This window comes from Rhodamnia argentea, chromosome 2 (genome assembly GCF_020921035.1).
Source record: "Rhodamnia argentea isolate NSW1041297 chromosome 2, ASM2092103v1, whole genome shotgun sequence".
NCBI lineage: Eukaryota > Viridiplantae > Streptophyta > Magnoliopsida > Myrtales > Myrtaceae > Rhodamnia > Rhodamnia argentea.
Genome location: NC_063151.1, coordinates 2,127,000 through 2,147,245, shown reverse-complemented (window position 1 = coordinate 2,147,245; position 20,246 = coordinate 2,127,000). Strand labels below are relative to the sequence as shown.

General features: G+C 39.2%; 2 protein-coding genes and 1 pseudogene across 3 annotated transcripts in view; all 3 read right to left on the bottom strand.

Annotated features, from left to right (window-relative positions):
- Nucleotides 1–7,177, bottom strand: part of LOC115746246 (phosphoglycerate mutase-like protein 1) — a 34,982-nt gene extending 27,805 nt beyond the window's left edge. Inside the window, exons 1-2 of one of the 2 annotated variants that reach the window (XM_030681949.2) lie at nucleotides 6,918–7,177; nucleotides 6,448–6,506 (exon numbers count right to left, since the gene is read on the bottom strand). In XM_030681949.2, coding sequence (XP_030537809.1) covers nucleotides 6,448–6,506; nucleotides 6,918–7,083 — 225 coding nt within the window. In that variant the 5' untranslated portion in view covers nucleotides 7,084–7,177. Of the gene's footprint in view, nucleotides 1–6,447; nucleotides 6,507–6,861 lie in introns of both variants that reach the window. The other variant, XM_048274959.1, reaches the window with a different exon arrangement.
- A 2,096-nt stretch (nucleotides 7,178–9,273) lies between these two features.
- On the bottom strand, nucleotides 9,274–13,522 carry LOC115746250 (transcription factor bHLH61-like). Its single transcript, XM_030681952.2, is given in 6 exon segments — nucleotides 9,274–9,402; nucleotides 9,525–9,692; nucleotides 9,780–9,944; nucleotides 10,060–10,203; nucleotides 10,205–10,752; nucleotides 13,456–13,522. Coding segments are annotated over 6 exon segments (1,179 nt in total). The 3' UTR covers nucleotides 9,274–9,315.
- A 2,376-nt stretch (nucleotides 13,523–15,898) lies between these two features.
- Nucleotides 15,899–16,859, bottom strand: LOC115746248 (annotated as a pseudogene).
- Nucleotides 16,860–20,246: the final 3,387 nt, after the last annotated feature.

Sequence of the window (20,246 nt, the reverse complement as noted above, 5' to 3'; positions counted from 1 at the left end):
CTTTAAATCCTTATTTGTGAAAACTTAGAGATCCTTATTGGTAATTTTTCCAAATATATAGGGTGAACTCGAAACAAGTAGAATCTTAAACATAGAAGATCGGGTTTAATCCGCTTAGGACGTACTAGCCATCAAGAGCAAGCGATTTGCCCTACATGACCTGGCTATTAATCTCGGGGCCTTTTCTTGTGATTTATCTTGGAAGGGAAGGAAGGAATCATTCTCCTTTTAGGGAGGATCGCGGTGGAATGTCCGACCCGTCTTTTGCTCGTTGTGTCTTCATTTTCTACCTCTAGCTATGGTTGACTTTTTCTATATAATGGCTTCTTTGCGTATCAAAGGCTAGAAGTTCACATGTTAAGGTTATGTTTGGCAGTGATTCTGATCCTTTATTTTTGTTCCCAGAAACAAAAAAGGATCAGAAACATGTTTGGTAATGAAAAAAAAAATGATTTTGATTCTAGTCCCGGAAATACTTTTGGACTACTTTTCAGAAGCAAAAAAAAGATGATTCTAGTGTTTTGGAATACTTTTGGAGATCACTTTTTTGCACAACATATTTATGACTTATCCCTCATACTTATAATTAAATTTTTAATATAAAATGGTATTATTTATAAAAAAAAAAAGTCCACGTGGATTTTCAACTTTACATAAATTAAAATAAATTTAAATTTAAATTTAAAAATTGCTAAAAACTAATTTTCTTAAATTAAAAATTTTATTTAAGGTAAATTTAATAAAAAATTTAAAAATTTAAGAAATGGGGGAAATAAAAAATATTTATATTTTTAATTTAATAATTTAAAAATAAAAAAATTAAGATTGAAAAATGCTAAAATTTTGAAAAAAAAAATTCTCGTCACCAGATTCTTCCCCTCCCCTTTTTTTTTTAAAAAAAAAATAGTTTTTTTTGTAAATTTTTAAGCCTATTTTTAAATTCAATTTATATTTATATTTAAAAATTAGTTTTTAGATATTTTTAAATCTAATTTATTTTTTATGTTAAGGGACCTCTAATACGCATGCTTTTTTTTTAATTTTTAGCTATTTTATTTTTTATTCTAATTAATTTTGTATTTTTTATTTCCTATTATGTTTTTTCAACTTTTATCTTTTTTTTTAATTAAAGACTGGACCCAACCCTCCGCGTTGCAAACTAAATCTCTATTTTTTGAGCCGCACAAAAAATTTGTCGAGTCGGGTGAAAAAAAAATCAATGTAGTTGAGTTGCGGGTCTTATAAGCTTGTACGATGTGTAATTACAAGAGTGCAAAACTATAGGCGGTTGCACAATGAGGACCTTTTCTTTCATTTTTTTTTTTTTTTGGGTAATGAATCTAAAAGTCACAAGAAATAATAACAAACAAATGATTTAGACAAATTCTGCAAATGTAATACGAATTACTTTCAAACAATATAAACGATTGCATACTCATGATAAATCGACAAACGAATTGGGAACGGAAATTTTGTTGCTTTTTCTTTTTTTTTTTGCTCCATAATCACTATTTGATTATTTTCCCTATTCTTTGTCATCAAATGTAATTATATAATTATTTAATTTAAATGAAAAATTGGGAACGGAAATTTTGTGCAACTACCAAACGTGTTTCTGTCTCAAGAACAAAAATTTTAAATAGTTACCAAACGCGTTCTGATTCTCAAAAAATCATTCGAGGAACAGAATAAAAAAAAGTGATTTTGATCTAAATCATTTTTTGAGAACGGAATCACTGCCAGACAGAGCCTAAGTAACTTCATCCCCACTGTCCCTCCATATGATACCGAGGCTTCTCCATTAGAACTGGACCTAATGATGCGTCTGGCTCAAGCCCACCCGTGCCAAAAAAGGGCCCGATCAGCATTTTTGGATGGATTTAAGAAAGAGAGGAGAAATGGCCGAAAAAGGTTGACTATGGCACACGTTGGAGAAGAATTTGATCTCTTTGCTCTATTTGCAGTTGAAATATACAGTCTGGTCTTGCACACGGTCAAGCAATAAGAGTGTGGAGGGCTATCAACGTCCCTATAGACTGATGGGCATCACCCATCTACAATCAAGTTTTTCTGATTGACAACCAGTTGTGGTAAGATGATCAAGCAACACACTCAAAAGTGGATAACCAGTGGTAACTGCTAACTGTGTACAAGTCAGAAAATCTAGCATACCATAAAACCTTCAGAGTACTTTTTTGAGAAAAACCTTAATTTCATGTCATTCACTCATTACGCATACATTCAGAAGGGAGACAATATGAAGGACCAAATGTAAACAATAATAATAATGCAGTACACATTTTTGTGCTCCCAATCATAATTAGAAATATAAAACCATTGACTAGAACCAATCAACCAAATATGAACTAAGAGACACTCACTGCTTGCACATTTCGCTCTTCACCGACGGATGACAATCATTTCCGAAGGCGCTGAGGGTATGAAACAAGAATCCACTATGGGTAACAACTGCAATCTCCTTCTCTTCCCGCGTCCACAACCTGAAGAAAAATCAAAACCTTGAGATGCAGAATCAAATGGCTGATTTCAGATTTTCTATTTTGACATAGCTTTTCAGCTATTTTCTTCCAAGATCATACAAGTTTCAACTCTATTTTGCATTGTAGTTTACACTGTGAAGCACCGAGCAGGAAGTAAGGGAGTACCAGTTCAAGAACTTCATTCCTCGAATGGCAACTTCCTCATTCTTTTCTCTAACATCAGGCGTCCACAAGATGTCGTCTTCATTCTCAATCTAAAGAAAAGTTAATATCAAAGTTAAAAACCGAGATTAGCTAATGCTGAGACTTCCAAGCAAATGCCCGTAAAACAAAGGAGTTTAAGAAATAAAGCACTTGCCAATGAAAAATCAATTGCAGGAAAGAGCAACCGATACTTCACTAATTGCTTCGTCTTTTGTCACAAGGATGAACTCCCTATGGACAAAAATGTAAAATTTTAGTAACTTGAAGCTTTGCAAGGAATGTTCAAAATCAATATAAGAGGATCCACAAAACTTCAGGAAAGAGAGAAATTCTACAATAACTAGAAGCAAAAAAATTCTACAATAACTAGAAGCAAAATGTCTGCATCTTTGTCTTGCAACACCTTCTTGTAGTTCTAAGGGAGGTTAATTATATAACGGTTGATTCAGCTTGGGGTTTTAACACTATACTTTGCAAAGTCATGTAATAATCACTACTCTGTTTCTAGGTTGTCCTGATTTTCAATAGAATATGCAAACTCAATTTGACAGAACATCTGACTCACTAAATACACGACATGACAAGCTAAATAGGTCATTTTTCAACAGGACAGCATGATCCATGGTACAAGATCTGCAACCAATCTTATGGATTTTGATGCTTGGGCGAAAATCAGATCGCTGTGTGAGGTTACCATCATGCCACATCATGTTAGGTCATCCACTTGTGCTAACACATCTATTTTGCATCAAAATAGAAATAAAATACAAAGAGAGCAGTAGCAATCAAATGATTTTCTATAGTGATAGCCATAAGGTAAGCCGAATTTCAGCTGCACAAATGAAAATTGGCGAAGGCTGAATGATGCATCCTGTTATCCACTGTTCTAACTGCTAAAAGGAGAAACCATGCAACATGAAGAAACTGATCATTCTTTAACTACAAATATGGAATGGTTGGTCATCCTTAACAAGACAAGAAGTCCTTGGGTTGAGTACTAGAACTTAAGCAAGTTTAGTGAATTGCTAAAGAATAACCAGAACTCTCCTAATATGCATGAGCTTCCTTCAGAATTAGTAAGTAAACAAGAAAGCATCCCTTAATCTTGAATAACATCAACAACAACATCAACATCAACATCAACATCACCTTTATCCCAAACTAGTTGGGGTCGGCGGTCGATGAACTCAAAAATAAATAAAATAGAAGCAAAACCGATTGAGGGAAAAGAAATAATTATATAAAAATAAAAATAATTTTTATTTTTATATAATTATTTCTTTTCCCTCAATATATATATATATATATATATATATATATATATATATATATATATAAAGGACTAAAAAGGACAATCTGAAACATAGGAATTTTGCCCCTCCACAACGTTAATAGCTTTCCTCCACTCCGTCCTAAGACAAATCGTACGTCAATCTATTTCCTACTTCATTAAATTTTGTTTTACTACATTCCCCCCAGGTAAGTTTCGGCCGACCTCTTCCTTTCTTTATGTCAGCTCTTAGTAACAAACTGCTGTTCTTACCGAAGTATCTAGGGATCTTCGAAGAATATGCCCAAATTATCTCAATCTATGTTCTCTCATGTTTTCTGCCACCGGTACTATTCCAACTTTTCGTTGAATATCTTCATTTCTTATCTTATCCATCTTTGTATGACCATACATCCACCTTAACATCCTCATTTCCGCTATTCCCATTTTATGTTTATGTTGCCTCTATGCTGGCCAACATTCAACTCCGTATAGCATTGCAGGCCTTAGTCTTGAATAAAGGAGAAAAAAAAAACTCCGAAGAATGACCCTAATAAAGCCGGTCATATAAAGAGCAGTACTTCCACATGATATCCTCTTTTCAATTCACAAAATTATCATACTAGTCAAGGACAGAAAGGCGAATTCTTTTTCTTATGTCACGCAATCCTTGTCCACTACAGATACTAGTGCATTTTAAGAGCAAACAGATTAAATATTGTAGGCTTGAATAGAATGCACTACAATCTGTCAAGTGCACCGAGCCCATTTAAAACTCAATGTGCAATCATTTAGACAGGGGCATTCTCCTTTTTTTAGAAATGGGTATTGACAAGAAGAAAAGTGCCAACATTTTGCAGAGAGAAAACTTACTCTAGGGGCATGTCCATGCTTCCACCGAATAATATTGTGTAAAATAAACCAACATTCAGGACTTAGAGGATGATCTTTTTATTACACAAGCATTCACTTACCAAATGTTCTTGAGAAAGTTCTACAGCAGTAAATGGTGGGCAATTGAGACTTGAAATAGCAGGATGATTACTATTCCCTGCATTTGCAACCATCAAGGGAGGTGCAACTATTCCATCTGTATAGCCTTCACCACCGAAAACTCCAACAGCTGTTTGCATAGTTTTGCAAGTGATCACATAAATGGTGTAAAAACGGAAATCGAACAAACTTGAAATCGAAATTGTGTACCATAACATGCCCCGCATGCAAAGGCTAGTAGAATGTCAAGTTAACAACTTAAAGTATGCGGACCCGAAACATGTGGACAAAAGAATGATTAAAACTATAGCGTGTAAAGAACAAAAACTCATAAATGGTAAAAAGGAAGTGTGAGGAATTCAACATAGACATTCTGATATATGTTGAACTGAGTAAGCATCCATCTAATGCTCAAGTTAATAGAAAATATTACTATTTTCATTATCTTGACACTTTGCGCCATTGGCCATTCTTCATCAAATGAAAAAGAAAACGCCATCCTAAATTTACGTCAATTACACTCCTCTTATGTTATGAACGAAATTGTCCCGTTGCAAGGTTAAATGCAATCATTCAAGATAGAGGACCTCATGTCAGAGGTACCTCTAGCAACCAATTTCTAGGACTTATATCAAAGCCATACTAACTTATTATCAATGATTAAATGAGTAAAGCAGTTAAGCGTAACGAAAACAACTAAAACTTGCATCCTATGCAACAGAGAACAAGTGGTACACAAGAATTTAGGTCCTCAACAATCTAACACACCAATTCACATAAATAAGTATTGAAGACGATGCAATCTGTAAGAACATATGAAAAGATAAGGCAAGAAACAAATTCGAAGCAAATCACAGTACCTCGTCAAAGGGGAAGTGATAACAAGATCAATCTTCTCGAAAAGTCCGCAAGCTCGGACATGCTTGCGCAAGTTACCAACCGCATCAAGAGATCATCAAAGAGTAAACCGGTCCAAACAAACTGCATAGGAAAAAAGAAAAGGTATCGTGGACTTTTTCTAATAGATCTCCTGAAGGTCCAAAAACGTACAAAATATAGAGTTCAGGGCATTATAACTAGAACAAAACAGAAAAGCCTTCTCAATTCTCACACTAACTTAGGTTGGCTATGTAATTGTTGCCCTATCTATTATATTAATATCCTATCCAAGACCAACTTGTTTTTTCAATGAAGTTCTTCTGACAAGAATATTCCGTTTGTCAATTTCAGGGAAGCAACTCATTCCTAATGTGAAATCCACTAAAATGCAGTCTCTTTTATAAATTCCTCTCTCAACATAATTACCCTTTGAAGACAGCATGGGAAAAAAAAATTACCACCTGCTGCCAGCCGAGAGGGTTGAGGTGAGCATCAAAGAGATCATAAGACAAATATGCGTGGTGGTTCTTTTCTCCTTCCACATTATGAATATGCCATTACATGGATTAAAGAAAGCTAAAACATGGCAATGCTGCATACCAGGTGAAGTGTCTTGCATCGGTGCAATGGATATAGCCCTGTCACTGCAGCATCCATATCTAAAACCAAAGAAAATGGATCATATCATCCCACTCTACGTATCATATCATCATCAGACAAAAAAGAGGACACATGTTCCAACATCTCAAGAAAGCCGAATCCTTTTTGATGACATTCATGATGCGCAGCGCCCAAGCTCTTGACACTGCAAAAGGGGAAAAAGGGATCCGTCTCGTGCACAAATTCACTACCTAAATCGAAACTCGACAAACCAACCCCCAAAATCCAAGCGACGAAATTGTCATAAAAAAATCAATTTTCTCAGTAGAAACGGATCGAATCCCACGCAATCCATCACCAACCAAAACAAACAGCAACGCAGAGAGTAAAAACAAAAAAGAACTGAAGAGCAATCCTAGGAATCATCAATCACAAGACCGAAACGCAGATTCGCGGGGAATGTGGATTACCTGAAGGGAGAGGGGAGAGACAAGAACGGAGAGGGAGGTCGAGACGTCGTCGCCGCCGCGGCTTCGAAGCGGAGGGGTTGCGAATTGCAAGGGAGGAGGACAAACGAAGGGCTGTTGCGTAAGGAGGCAGGGCATAATGAGGAGGCATTACTTGTACACCCACCATGCGGCGCACTACAGTGGATCACCACAGTCGTAGCGTTTGCGTGCGCCGTGTGCGAATCGAAACCACCACCCACCCCCCACTCCCCCGGCCGCCGATTCCACACACCTCGAAATAATAATTCTATTTCCTTTTTTAATTTATTCTTCGGAAAAGGAAAAAATCGGGGGGAAAAAAGAAATGAAGCTTCGTCTTCGATTTCTCGCTGCAAGTTGGCTGGGACCAACCGACCAACCACCGTGGCGCGCCGCCAGAAGAAGAAGTGGCACCCGAATCCGAATAACGTCATCCATAGAGCCACGTGGCGATGCTCCTTTGGTAGCGGCCGGTCGGCTCCCGCAAAACGGGATGCCACGTGGCGGGAGGCTTTGGAACTTGAACCGGGGGGAATATTCGGACGGATCGCGTCGGTAGGAGGGTCCGGTTTTCCGTATCTGTCCCGGATGCGGGATGCCTTCTGTTTTGTTCGCCGTTTCCCCGGTCCGACAAATTTTATAAGGGTCTCATGATGCCCGCCATTTTTGCGTCACCGATGGTTGTTCGAATGTGGATATACCACAGTCGGCAGCCGAGCATGATGCTTATGCTAATGTTCTCGCTGTGCGATGGTTAAGACCTTTTAACAATTTTATAATGAAGTTTTTTTTTTTTTTGGGGGTCAGAAATTTTATAATGAAATTCATTTGACTAGTTGTTTTTTTTAATTGCAAATCGCCGGCACGGTGGTTTAGTTAGCACTACAACCGTCTAGGTGATGCAACCGCGTGCTAAAATAGAAATTTTTTTTTTTTTCAAAAAGTTTCAGTTTTACCTTTTCTTTTATTCTTTTTTTTTTATATTTTTTTCCCTACCTACGTTCATCTTCTTCTCTGCTGGTCATCGGAAACTGATCTATTTCGTGCTCTGATAATTGAATAGATATCCGACAAGGTAAAAATTATGCAAATAAAAGTTAATAAATTAGTACAAAATTGGTAAACTTGCCTACTATGGTAATCTTCTAATGGCATTGGTAAATTATCAACAAGTTACATAGAAAAAAAATCCATGGTTATTTTAAAATCAATACTTAGGCTTAGTTTCTTTTTTGAAAAACGAATGATTCGAAAATTATTTTTCTTAAAACAATCGTTTGTATTACTCGAAATAATTAGTCAATAAAAAATATTTTCGCTATAAAATAAAAATTTACATCTAAATATTTTAGTCAAAGATGAAAATATTTTCTGTTCACTCGTATTTTTCAGCTATATAAGCAATTATTTTTAGGAAAATATTTGGTAAATCATTCATTTTCTACTAAACAGATGGAGTCTTAATGTTAAACAAATCCATGAGTAGATCAAATCAATTTGATGTCAAGCATAGTTAGCCATGAACAGAAAAGGAAAAATGATGTCAATAGATAAATGCATGATTGTATGCAAAGATTATCACGAACTAAGTACATGAACCAAGATAAATCTAGACCGCCGAAACCGGTGGGACTCACATGGTTCTCGTCACACTTAGTAATTCGAATTCAACTTATATGTATCGGGTTCAATCGATATTGTTTTGGTCACACATATAGTGCGAGAATCACCTGATCGGTCTAACTCTTTTATTTACTATGATGAGCCAACTCGATGTCTAGGAATCGCATAACATGAGAGTGACTTTGACAGTTTGATTTTTCAGGATAAGTTGTACTACTAAACTTTATCGAAATTCAGGTGCACATTGAGAAACCATTTATGGAGGTTTGATCTTCTTTTAAGGAAGCAAACCATATGAAAAGGAAGAACCGAAAGCAAAATCTCGACCTTAAAACCCACAAACTTGTCCTTGCTTCCTCTCTCTTCTGACTCCTGCGGAGACTTCTTCTTCTACTGCAGAATGTAGCTTACAGATTCAGATACACCACAACTTGCTTTTGCTATGATTTGAATGGGATAATTTAACAACCTATCTGGATTGATTTTCACTTTTGATTTCTCGATTAATCTAAACCATGGGACCCATGCATTTTCATTTTGCGTAAATTCGAGACTCGTTGAACTTAACTCGAAGGTTGACACGAAAAGATAAAGAAGAGAACACTTTTCTCCCCGATGGTCAACGTTTCAACCCCACATGAAGTAAAATTCAAGAAATTCCTCAGTTCAGCAAGAGAAAATAAAGAAAAAGCATTTTATATGCAGAGTTCAATCTAAGGCCTAGTAAACAGGAAACTTTCTAATTCTCTTCAAATCATTACAGACATCTTCCTCCGTATCCGGCGTTTCTGAACAGCGCTTGCTTTATATCCCCAGTGCTGGTGAGATTTCTCTGCTGCACTTCCTACTGCCCGCAGATGCAAGAACACATTACAAATTTAAATATTTTATGACTCGGAACTCTGCTAGAAAAAGCATGAGGCTGAAAAAGCTATCCTCACTTCACATGATTGCTGGTTTTAGTACCTCTGAGCAAGAAACTTGCATGGCAAAGTCATTGAAGCAGCTAATGACACACTCCTGAATGTCAAGGCCCAACGCCTCCAATTTGCTCACTGTCAACAGCAACAAACCCGGTTTCACAGCACAGCAGATCTCGACCCTCGTCTCCACGTCTCTTCTCTCCACGTCGAACTGAAAAAGACATGGCCCAAACTCTATATTTAGATTCTGTCGACAAATGATTGATTCTAATTATAGGAAGTTTCGGTAAAAATTTACCTTTGGTGTATTTCTCACCAGCATCTCATTGGGTTTCATGTCTTTTATGATGTCCACTATGTTCAAGTGATAGGGACCGAAGCTGTGATATTGCAAGTGGTTGATCTTCTGAAGCAGCTCTTTCATGTAGTCAATTGTGTCACCTAGGATTGATGTTCTGTCCATCTAGCATACAACATATATAACATGGATGAGAACAGAACCCCAACTAGAACTTTTCAGCAACACAAGAAGTTCAGCAATCAGATAATGACCCAACAAACTGAAAATATCTGTACACCTTGCTGATTTTCGGGACGATGGATCTGAGCATCGAGAGCCGGTCATTGAGCCGCTTCCTTCGCCTCCTCTTGGCCATTAAGTTCTTCGACGGCTGTCCCTCCAACTTCTTGCTAGCTCGATTGTTCTTTGTCCCCAACGAGCAGACCTGCTTCGAAATATCCTGGAACCTGATTACTCGGAGACTCCATCGATTCTGGTTCACAATCTCCTCGCATCCCAAGGGCCTGATTAAAATCATCTGCATGAAGAAATGCGGCTTCTCCTTCCTCCATTGTCATGGACAAGGGAAGTGTTATTTCTTGAACTGGGAAAAGTTGAACGTCATCGCGCGGGCTATAGGACAAACAGGTGATCCGCGGGGGCGAGATTGGCGAATTGAGGAGTTGGTGAGCCAAGGACTCAATGCTAAGTGGATAGTGATGAAGTTCAGTGAAGATGTTCTGGTCTGGATGGTGTGTAGGAGGAGAGAGCAATGGTTCTTGTGAAGAAAAATAGTTTGGAAAATGGGAGGATGGAGAAGGAATCTGATAATCATCAAAGAAATCAAAATTCCAATCGCTTGAGAAGAGCTCATTCATCTCCACGGGAGCAACGTTAGCTTCCGAAGGAGGGTTTCTCTTTTGATGAGCCAAGAACAAGTCTTCCAAGTAGCCATGCCCCCAAAGCTCCTTCTCTCTCTCGCTCTCTCTCCCTATGTAATTTGTGTTGAGAATGCCAACTCTAATTGCAGCGATGCGAAATATATAGTACAAAAGTGCAGTCTTTGTAGTTATAATAATGAGATTTTATTGAAAGTGTATGGGCATTAATATGTATCTATCAGCAGCCAAGTCTTGAGATTGAAAGAGAGTCCTGTCTTCTATCCAACACCCTCTTCCCCCATTCCACATCTGTGATTTGATGTCCTTTTCACCGAAATCTGAATCGTACAAACTCATTGTTTATTTCATATTGTTTCCCTGAGAAGTTTGACTACACATATGTTCGTCCAAACGCAGAAAAATTGGAGTTCGTAGTGTACCGTGACAAAATGTTTTATGCGCCAATTACATTGCCGATATGATGAAACTAAGTTCATCATTTTATCATTTCTCAAGAGTCCAACAAATAAACAAAACAAAATCTGATCTCTTCCTCGAATATTATCAAAAGTAAGAATTCGAAAGATGACAGTCGATTTTTTTTTTTTTGTCCTATCTAGTATAATTAGAACAGAAACATGACAGATTGCGTTCAACCTTATAACATTGGCACAAAACAGAAACAATTTTTCGACGGCAGCTGCAATTGCAAAAAGAAGCGTTCCAGTTTGTATGAAGTATCTGGTATATTCTTCACAGCTACAGCACTCCCACAAATGTTGCAGCTTATAGCATCTCGCAGGAAACTGCACATATTTGAGGTAATGCATCTTAAAACATGAATGATTCAGTGGCCGCTCTAGACCGCAAAGCTAACAGCGCAATATAACCACAACTATACCAAATATATTGTGAGTTTATTTGATCTGGACAGGACAAGAATCCCCCCATCCAAATTAACTGCATATCCTTTGTTTTCTTGTTCCAGGATGAAGGAACGATGACATGTTTCCGTTCTTATCTCTCTTGCCAAACAGTCAAGTGGGTATGTGATGGGGACATGAAATATGAATTAGGGCTCAAGTACATCACCACATGCTGAAACTATACATTATGTGATAATGCCCTGTATTGGCCTGTTTGTGTATGTACTTATGTCAAAGCCCTTCAAGGAATGAGATCCTGTTTAACTTTCCTGATTCGGCAGGATTCAGATTACTTCAAAAGAGTGCCAAACGCTTGCCCATACCACTGGCTATAAGCCATTTGAGTGCCACTTTCACAGGAGTTATATGTACTGCACTACTCACACAACTTACACTGCAATATAAATCAACATTTCCAAAATTTCACGTTAAATTTTTGCAACTAGGGACATTTCTTTACAAGACAATCATGAGTTAACTGAATATATGACGCTTTACTGTGGAGCTTGTGCGACTTAAGAAAAAGTAGAAATTAAAAAGTGTAAGATTATTTTAGATACATGCACATTACTGTAATTCTAACGAAAGATGACCAAATAAGACAAAAACTGAGGTAGTATTGTCATCCATTAGTTCGAAACTAGTAGCTGGCGAGGGCCATCTAATGGAAGCCAGTCAATAGACTACAATCAAATTAATCAGATTGCTACATGACTAGAACTCATTAATTCTTTTCTAACCCTGTGTTCCTAGTTCCAACTGCAGTGATATGAGCATTGTGACACGGGCCGAGGTTTTCATGCCCCAAACGGTAGTGCGGATGGCCGAGAGATGCCCAAGACTTGCTGTGTCTTGGTCCCTAGGGTTTGTCTAGGGTTTTCTACTATTTTCTATAATATTCTAGAAGGTTTCCAGGGGCGGGCGAGTCGGTAATTTGGCAATGTTCTGGAACCTTCCTATTTATTGTCGGTGGTTGGGGAGTCGGTAGATGAAGTCTAGGCCGTTAGATGAGATCTAGATCTACGGTTGTAATTTGAGGCCCCCTCCTATATAAAGGGGAGTCCTCCTTCTCATTTGATCATCCACAGAAAGAAATAGAAAGTATTCCTCCCCAGAGCCTCTCCCTCTCGATCATCTCTCTCTACGCGATCCAGGTTAGAAAGAATAGCCCGAGTCGCGCGCGGGTCGATCACAATCTCCCGGCCCGTGACAATTGCCTCTTTCATTTGACTCTGCACATAATTCAAATATAACGACTTAGTCTTTTTTTTTTTTTTGGTCGAAACAGTTGAATCATTTGACAGACCAGCGTAGTTACGTCCCCCCAAACACAACCACACAACCCCAACACCTCCTCCTCCTCTCGGGGCTCTCCATTGAATTCTCCATTCTACGTCTCGGTTTCTTCTTTTACAAAAATTGTCTTGTTTCGTTTTTTATGTCCAAGATTAGATCTCTTAACATAGTACTACCCTCTGCATCAACTACTGGCGTGTATAACCGAAATTCCTTAAGAGATGTGTTTTCTTTTGGTAATGAAGTTTTGCACAAACATTGTTCCCACGTATCATAAAAATTTTCGACACGTGACTACACAAGCCCAGCTGGGCGAATCCAACCCAGCCACCCGACTTTTGTTCGTCATCTTCCCCGTTGGTTCTCTCTCGCGAGCAGCACACCCACGCGATCCAGGAAGCTAGAAATTCACGACATCCATGGGCAAACGTGCACTCCGGCGCCTTCGCCGGATCCCGTCCGACGCCGATGTGCCTAATAGCACTTGTCTCCGGCGTCGTGCACGTGAGGGAGGGTCGTTTCTTTGCTTTCTGTTATTTTCGCCCAGGGCCAGGTAACGGACTGATGGCTTCTAGAATTTCACACAGTTACCTTCACAGATAACAGAACGAACGGACTGAGAGGGGATCAGAGAAATAGAGAGCTCTTGCGCGGCCATTAGTGGAGCTCCGCCCAAGACCTTCGAGCTTTGTTTAGGTAAGCTTCATCGCCGATACCGAGCTCGGGCTTTAATGGTTTAGCTCGATCCGATCACTTTTTCTTCGAGATTCTTAGGCTAAATCGTTCCTTCTACATTGCTGCTCTTGTTTCCATGCTTCGTTTGCGTTTTTCTTGCGTGAAAACCTCTGAGTCAATCCTATAACCGAAAACTCCTCTTGAGCTCTTGTGCTCATTACACATAGAATCGACGCGTCGCGATCATCAGATAAGTTCCTATAGAACCTAGTGATGTTGATTGATAGTTTCGGTTAGTGAAGTCGCGTTAGAAACTGCCAGGATGAAGCTCCGCCGGAAAAATAGTTTCGGCCGGAGTTTCTTAGGTTAGTTTTAGCTCAGTTGAGGCTGAAATTAGATGTATGTTGATGAGGATGGACTGAGGAGTCGATTGGTAGAAAAATCGCAAAGTTTGGCCGCCGTTTGGACGTCGGAATCATGTCTCCGGCGAGGCGCCGATTGTCTTCCCCGACGATGCGTTGACCGGTCAACGATAGTTGACTTGGTCAACGCCAACGTGGTGATGACGTGGTAGCCGCGTGGCGACCACGTCAGTGGGCTTTTACAACCGACTCTGTAAAAAATCCAAAAGAAGATCCGACGGTTTCACGAAAGCCACGTGTCAAAATCTAGCTTTTTAAAAATAAAAATGAATTTTTTCGAATTAAAAATGATTTTCTAAAAAAATAGCTTTTGCGATCGTGTGGTCCAGGTTTGGCCACACGTCGCAATCTATATCGTCAATATTTTTCTTAAAATAAAAATTTTCCAAAATTTTTTTTGAATCGCACGGTCGGTATCGTGCCATGCGTCCTAACACGGACGTAGGATAAAAAATTGGTGAGAATTTGAAAAATGAATAAAAAATTTCGAAATTTTTTTCGAAAATTGGTGAAATGTCGTCGTTTTGGTCTAGGCCGACTTGGACCCGTACAGTCCGGGCCGGACGCCGGTGAGGCATGGGCCGGGTCAACCCGACCCGGTCCGGATAACTTTTTCTTTTAAATAAAAAAAATCCGAAAATGATTTGGAAAAATCCAAAAAAATAGAAAAATCATAAAATTAAAAAAAAATGGAAAAAAAATCAAGAAAAATTCCAAAAAAATTCCAGAAAATCCAAAAAATTTGGAGATGGGTCATTTTGACTGACCAATCCTATTTTTGAGTTTTCGCCTCTCAATTCCTTTTAAAAATGACAATTTTACCCCTTAAGAGTAAATTGTCTCCTTCGAGGAGGTCGATTATGACAACCGTCCATTCTTTTTCTGAAAATTAAATACTCGTTCTCTTATCGGACGGTCATGATCTTGACACGTGGCACAATATGGGGGCGTCGGTCTTAAAATGGGCTGGAAAATATAAAAAGAATAAAAAATTGAGAAATTCCAAAATTCAAAAACAAAACTACGTCGTTTTGGTTTAGGCCGACCCTCTACTCATATGGGCTAGGCTGGGTCAACCTGACCTGGTCCGGATAATATATTTCAATAAAAAAAATCAAGAAAAATAGAAAGCAATAAAAAAATCCCAAAAAAAAAATGAAAAAATCATAAAAAGAAATCTAAAAAATGTTGAAAAAATCAGAAGAATTCCGAAAATTCTCGAGGTAAAACCTAACTATTTAGCACCTTTAAAAAAAAAAAAAGAGATTCTGCACATGATCCACTATCTTGAATGAATAAAGACTCACGGTCAAACATTTTTCCGATTGACAACCGATAAATTTTTTGTGATATGCGGGATCCTACTCCCACATTAGACATGGATGATAGAGAGCTAGAGGTGTTTTATGATACAAAGGAGCAAATGGATGAGCTCGCCGCCGACCCCGCCGCCGCCGCCATCCTCGATATGGGCATTCTGACGTTTGTGGCGACAGTGGTGGCAACTGGAGTGACGATATATGACTCCCAGATAGCCCCAACCAAGGCGGTGCAAGATGGTGTCATTGGTCTTATCGTGACGGCAGCTCTTACCATAGCACTGCTGGGTGTGGGCATTTGGCGTGGTTGGCCCAAAATAATTTGGGCGGGGAGGTTCTCGGGGTTCCTGGACATCATGGTTTTGGTGGTGGTGGGCTTTATGGCGACTGTTGAGAAAGGGAACTGCACATGCACAGTAGAACAAGATGTGCTACACCTCTTGTGTACGCTAGGAAGTCTCTGTATGGCCTGTGGTTGCTTTGGCTTGCTACGAATGGTTTTGATTTGACCTGTGAGTTTTGTTGATGACGTTTGTTTTTACTAAGACTTTCGCTTGTGAAATTCATACGCGAGCGTATGTTTTGTCCTTTCACAGTTAAATTCAGACGCGAGCGATTTTAGTCATAGGCCCCGGATCGCTTCAAATTATATATCAACACAAGCACAACCCATCCCAGCATTGAAACAGCCCAATAACTATTCATTAGATGAACCACGCCACAAGCAACAACATACCCAACAAATGCCCAAGAAAACTTGCCTGGGGAACAATGATAGAAGTGAAAATTAGGGACTCGAAAGGTGCAAAACTGATGGGAAGTGAAAGGAATTCGAAAAGGTCGAGAGCTTCGACGAGGCCTGCTTCACAGCAAGAATCGCCATCCCCCCAAAGACAACACAGGAATGCCCAACAGCCGTGACTCTCCGAAAAGACTCCTATCTTGAATCGATGAATCAACACATGGTAAATTCCCAACACAAGCACCCCTGACAGAATGACCAGAACAAGGGTGTACTCCAGCTAATACGCCACGCCAAGACCCATAAGCCCCAGTTGTTCTACCACTCCAGGACTCCAACGCGCGCTCATATCGAAAACAAGATGCAAGACGCTAATGTGCGAGAACGCCGAGGTAATTATCCGCCAATAGTGCCCTTCCATGGCCCCGTCGTAGCTCAGTCCAACATGCGAATAACCAATCCCTTTCTTCTGAATGTAGAACCATATTGCATAGCACAATCCTACGACGCAGCTCGTCGCAGGTTTCTCCAAGATCTCATAAAACAAAGGCTCCCCCATCGACAGATACCTCAATTACCTTCTCACTTGCCCACGCATTGGAACTTTCACGACTGGAAGTAGCACGAGATTTGCTCAACTTCGCTCTCGACTTATTCGGCAATATCGAGAAACCCCAGATCAAAATACCCAACAAAATTGCCAGGAGACGCCAAACTAGAAACTTGGCTTTTCAGAATCAGTCAAAGCGACGTCCTCCAGTAGAGATTCCTCTCAACAAATATCTTGGGCTCAAGAAAGGAATCCAAGCTAATTCGATATGAATTTTCACCTCGAAAGACCGATTAGTAGTAGTAACTTCTCACCTTCAAGTCGAGTGATAATAAATCTCTCCGTTCTTGGCGAATTCTAGATATAACCGGGTTACCCACTGGATCGCCGCGCGCCGTCTATTTGACCCTCGCTTGCGTGTGGATGTATATAAGAACTCGGGGAGATCGCCCTTCATTTCCATGAAGCAGAGAGCATTGGGCCAAATCTTAAATGGGCTTCGTTTTCTTTACGACACAAGCCAATCGGTGGACACGAGCTTCCGAGAACAGAAAGGGCCTTTGAGAGTTCTGCATTATCCGAGGTTATGTTGTTTCCGCATACGTAACAAATATCAACCTTCTTAAAGTCTGCTTTGTTACGTGTTCATATCATCGACTAAGGTGATTAACTTCTTGAATTAATACATTGTCAATGAATACCTAAAATACTAGGAATTAAGGATATCATAGTTGCTTGAAAGAGTCGTTTTGAAGTCTGCATGTCAATTCAAACCCGAGGTTCGGCAATGTATAGAAAAGGATTAGCACTGTACAATACCCTTTCAATGAAATGGCAACAATAATCGGAACTGTGATTTAATACAGAAGTGGTCGCGTATCGACAACATGATGCGATAATAATACAACATCACGGTATTGTATGAATGATCAGATATGATGATGAAAACCTAAAATACTAGGCATCATGGAAAACATGGTTGCTTATAGTGGTCATTTCGAAGTCATCTTTCGGTCAAATGGAAACAGTGATCCGGACCAAAAGACAACGTGTTGACAACATGACACGATAATGACACGACTTTAGGTATGGCATGAATGATAGGACATGAAATACTAGGCATTGCAGAAAACGCGGTTGCTTAAAGGGGTTATTTTGAAGTCATCTATTAATTGAAACCTGAGATTTGATAACGAATATGGAAGGATTAACACTCTACCATGTTCTTTTGAGAAATGGCAACATTGATCAGAATTGTGATTTAGTATCGAAGACATCGCATGTTGACAATATGACGCCATAATGGCACGTGCGATAAGACATGAATAATCACACATGATAATGTGACGTCAATGATACTGTAATATTGTAATATGATCGAAGAGTTCTGACTTTTTGATTCAGTGATGACACACTAGCGAGCGGAATAAACAACCTAAATAAACATCAGTTAACATTAAGAAACATTCTCTTTTCTACGGGGTGGATATGTGTTGGGTGCCACAGAAGCTGACAGCCCTAAGTGCCCATTCTCCTTTTTGGTTCGCCCACTAATTATTACATTCATTTTCTTAATCTCCACAACCACCCAGCCTTTTTCTTCTGCTTTTCTCTTTTAATCCTTTTTTGAGTCCATATAAAGCCATGACACATCGAGCGAACCTTAGTATCATCACACACAAAAAAAGGTCATGCGAAGCACCAAAGTACAAAACCACGCATAAGTAGTGAACGTGAACCATTTGATGATGATCGCCATCATCAGCTCAACCATCACGATTACAGTTTCCAAGCCGATGATACCGCAACGAAGGAATCGTAGTCAGCAAGTACGAGTACCGCCGAGGCCACGAATACCGGCATGCGAGGCAAGCCTTCCTAAAGAGCTACAACTTCTCCTCCTCATCGCCATCGCCAGAAGAAGAAGAAGATCATTGCGAACATCATGACCGTCACGATGATCATCAGGTCAGTGGGCTCAAGGGGAAGCTCAAGAGCTCGATGAAGGGTCTTAACGAGACGGTGACGGGAGTCGCCATGGAGGTCCGTTAAGGAATAATGTACGAGAGGAGGCTCGAAATTAGGGTTTTAGATCTTAAAAGTTTTAGATCTTATATCTTATTTTGTAGGCTACTGTAAAATGGCGATTTTGTAAATTTCGCAGTTTAAATAGCGCCTATTGATAAGATTGTAAAAAAAGGTTGTCGAGGAAATTTTCGTGAATAATAGGGGAGTCAAGAAAATTGATTAGGTGATGATTTTGCAAAGATGTTACATGGAAGATTTCCTCCCAATGTCGGCCGGCCGGACGCCTTTCCTCTAGTGCCACAAAGTCCCATGCAATGCCCGCAAGTCCGCCTGCTTAAAACCCGGAATATATTTTAATCTTAGATTATTTAATTTAATCTAGCTTATTGCAATCAAATATGAGGTGGCACTTATTGTTAGTATCGCTATTGTTTCCTCTTCTGTATCATTCATAGGTTATGGAAGTCGGGAAAAGTACCAAAAAAAAGTCCTAAAGAGATTATAGTGGTACCAATTCATTCATAAACATTTTGCACTTGTACCAATTCGGTCTTGCTTTGCCCCGCCCAATGGCCATTATGGGTAAAGAGAAAAAATAATTTTTTTAAAAAAATAGTTAAATAAGTCCACATCGATGCTGAAGTGGACATGCCCTATAGGATGGCTAGTGCTTACATCAACGATTTCCGGCCAATAGGTTGAATTGATACTAATGTGAAAAGATTTATGACGAAACTAGTCCAATTGAAATATTTAGAACAAAATTGGCATCAATGCAATTATGCAATAGATTTGCGATATTTTTTTGGTCGGTTTCATTATGGAAGTTATAAAAAAAGCATTCTTTTTTTTTTTTTTGGTTGCAAAAGACGTAATTCAAAACTCCCAAACATATAACGCAATCCTCATCGCAATCACAAATGCATTAATCGTTTCCACCTTTTCCTTCACCTATATAAAGTTGGGATCTCCAATGTTCAATAGATTGTGGTCGTGGTCGTGGTCGTGGTCCAAGCGTTCGTAGCATCGATGACCCTAGGTGTTATGACGGCGTTTCCCATCCGTTGCAGCCGGACCCATAAGTGCTGCCACCGAGCTCGGGCGGCGGATTTTGAGAAACGACATGGCATTATTCTATGTGACACTGTCGGTCTCTATGTTAGCGATTTTCGATCAAAATTTGCTTGATGGATTGAATTGATACCAATGCAAAAAAGTCTAGGACTAAATTAGTCAAATTGAAAAGTTTAGGACCGAATTGGTACCAATGCAATGGGTTTAAGAATTTTTTTTTTGGACTTTTTCCTAAGTATCCAGCACCCACTAAACTTCCTTTCCTTGGTATAGCGCATTAGAGAATTTCCTTTGCTTAAGTTCTCTCTCTATCTCTCAAATTCCCGATCGAACTTGCTGATTTATCATAAGCTCGTTCCGTAGGTTAATGGTCGATGGCCACATTTTTCGAATCGACTACCCGTAAAAAGCGAAGTAACCGCGTACATGAATTGTAATGTGCTTTGTATCAAGTGGCGTCGCATACTCTTAACATCTATGCGGCAATTTAACTTTCATGAAAATTTTCAGGACTTCTAGCGCACATATCTCATAAATAAATTGGCGAATACATACAATAAGAAAATGAATTA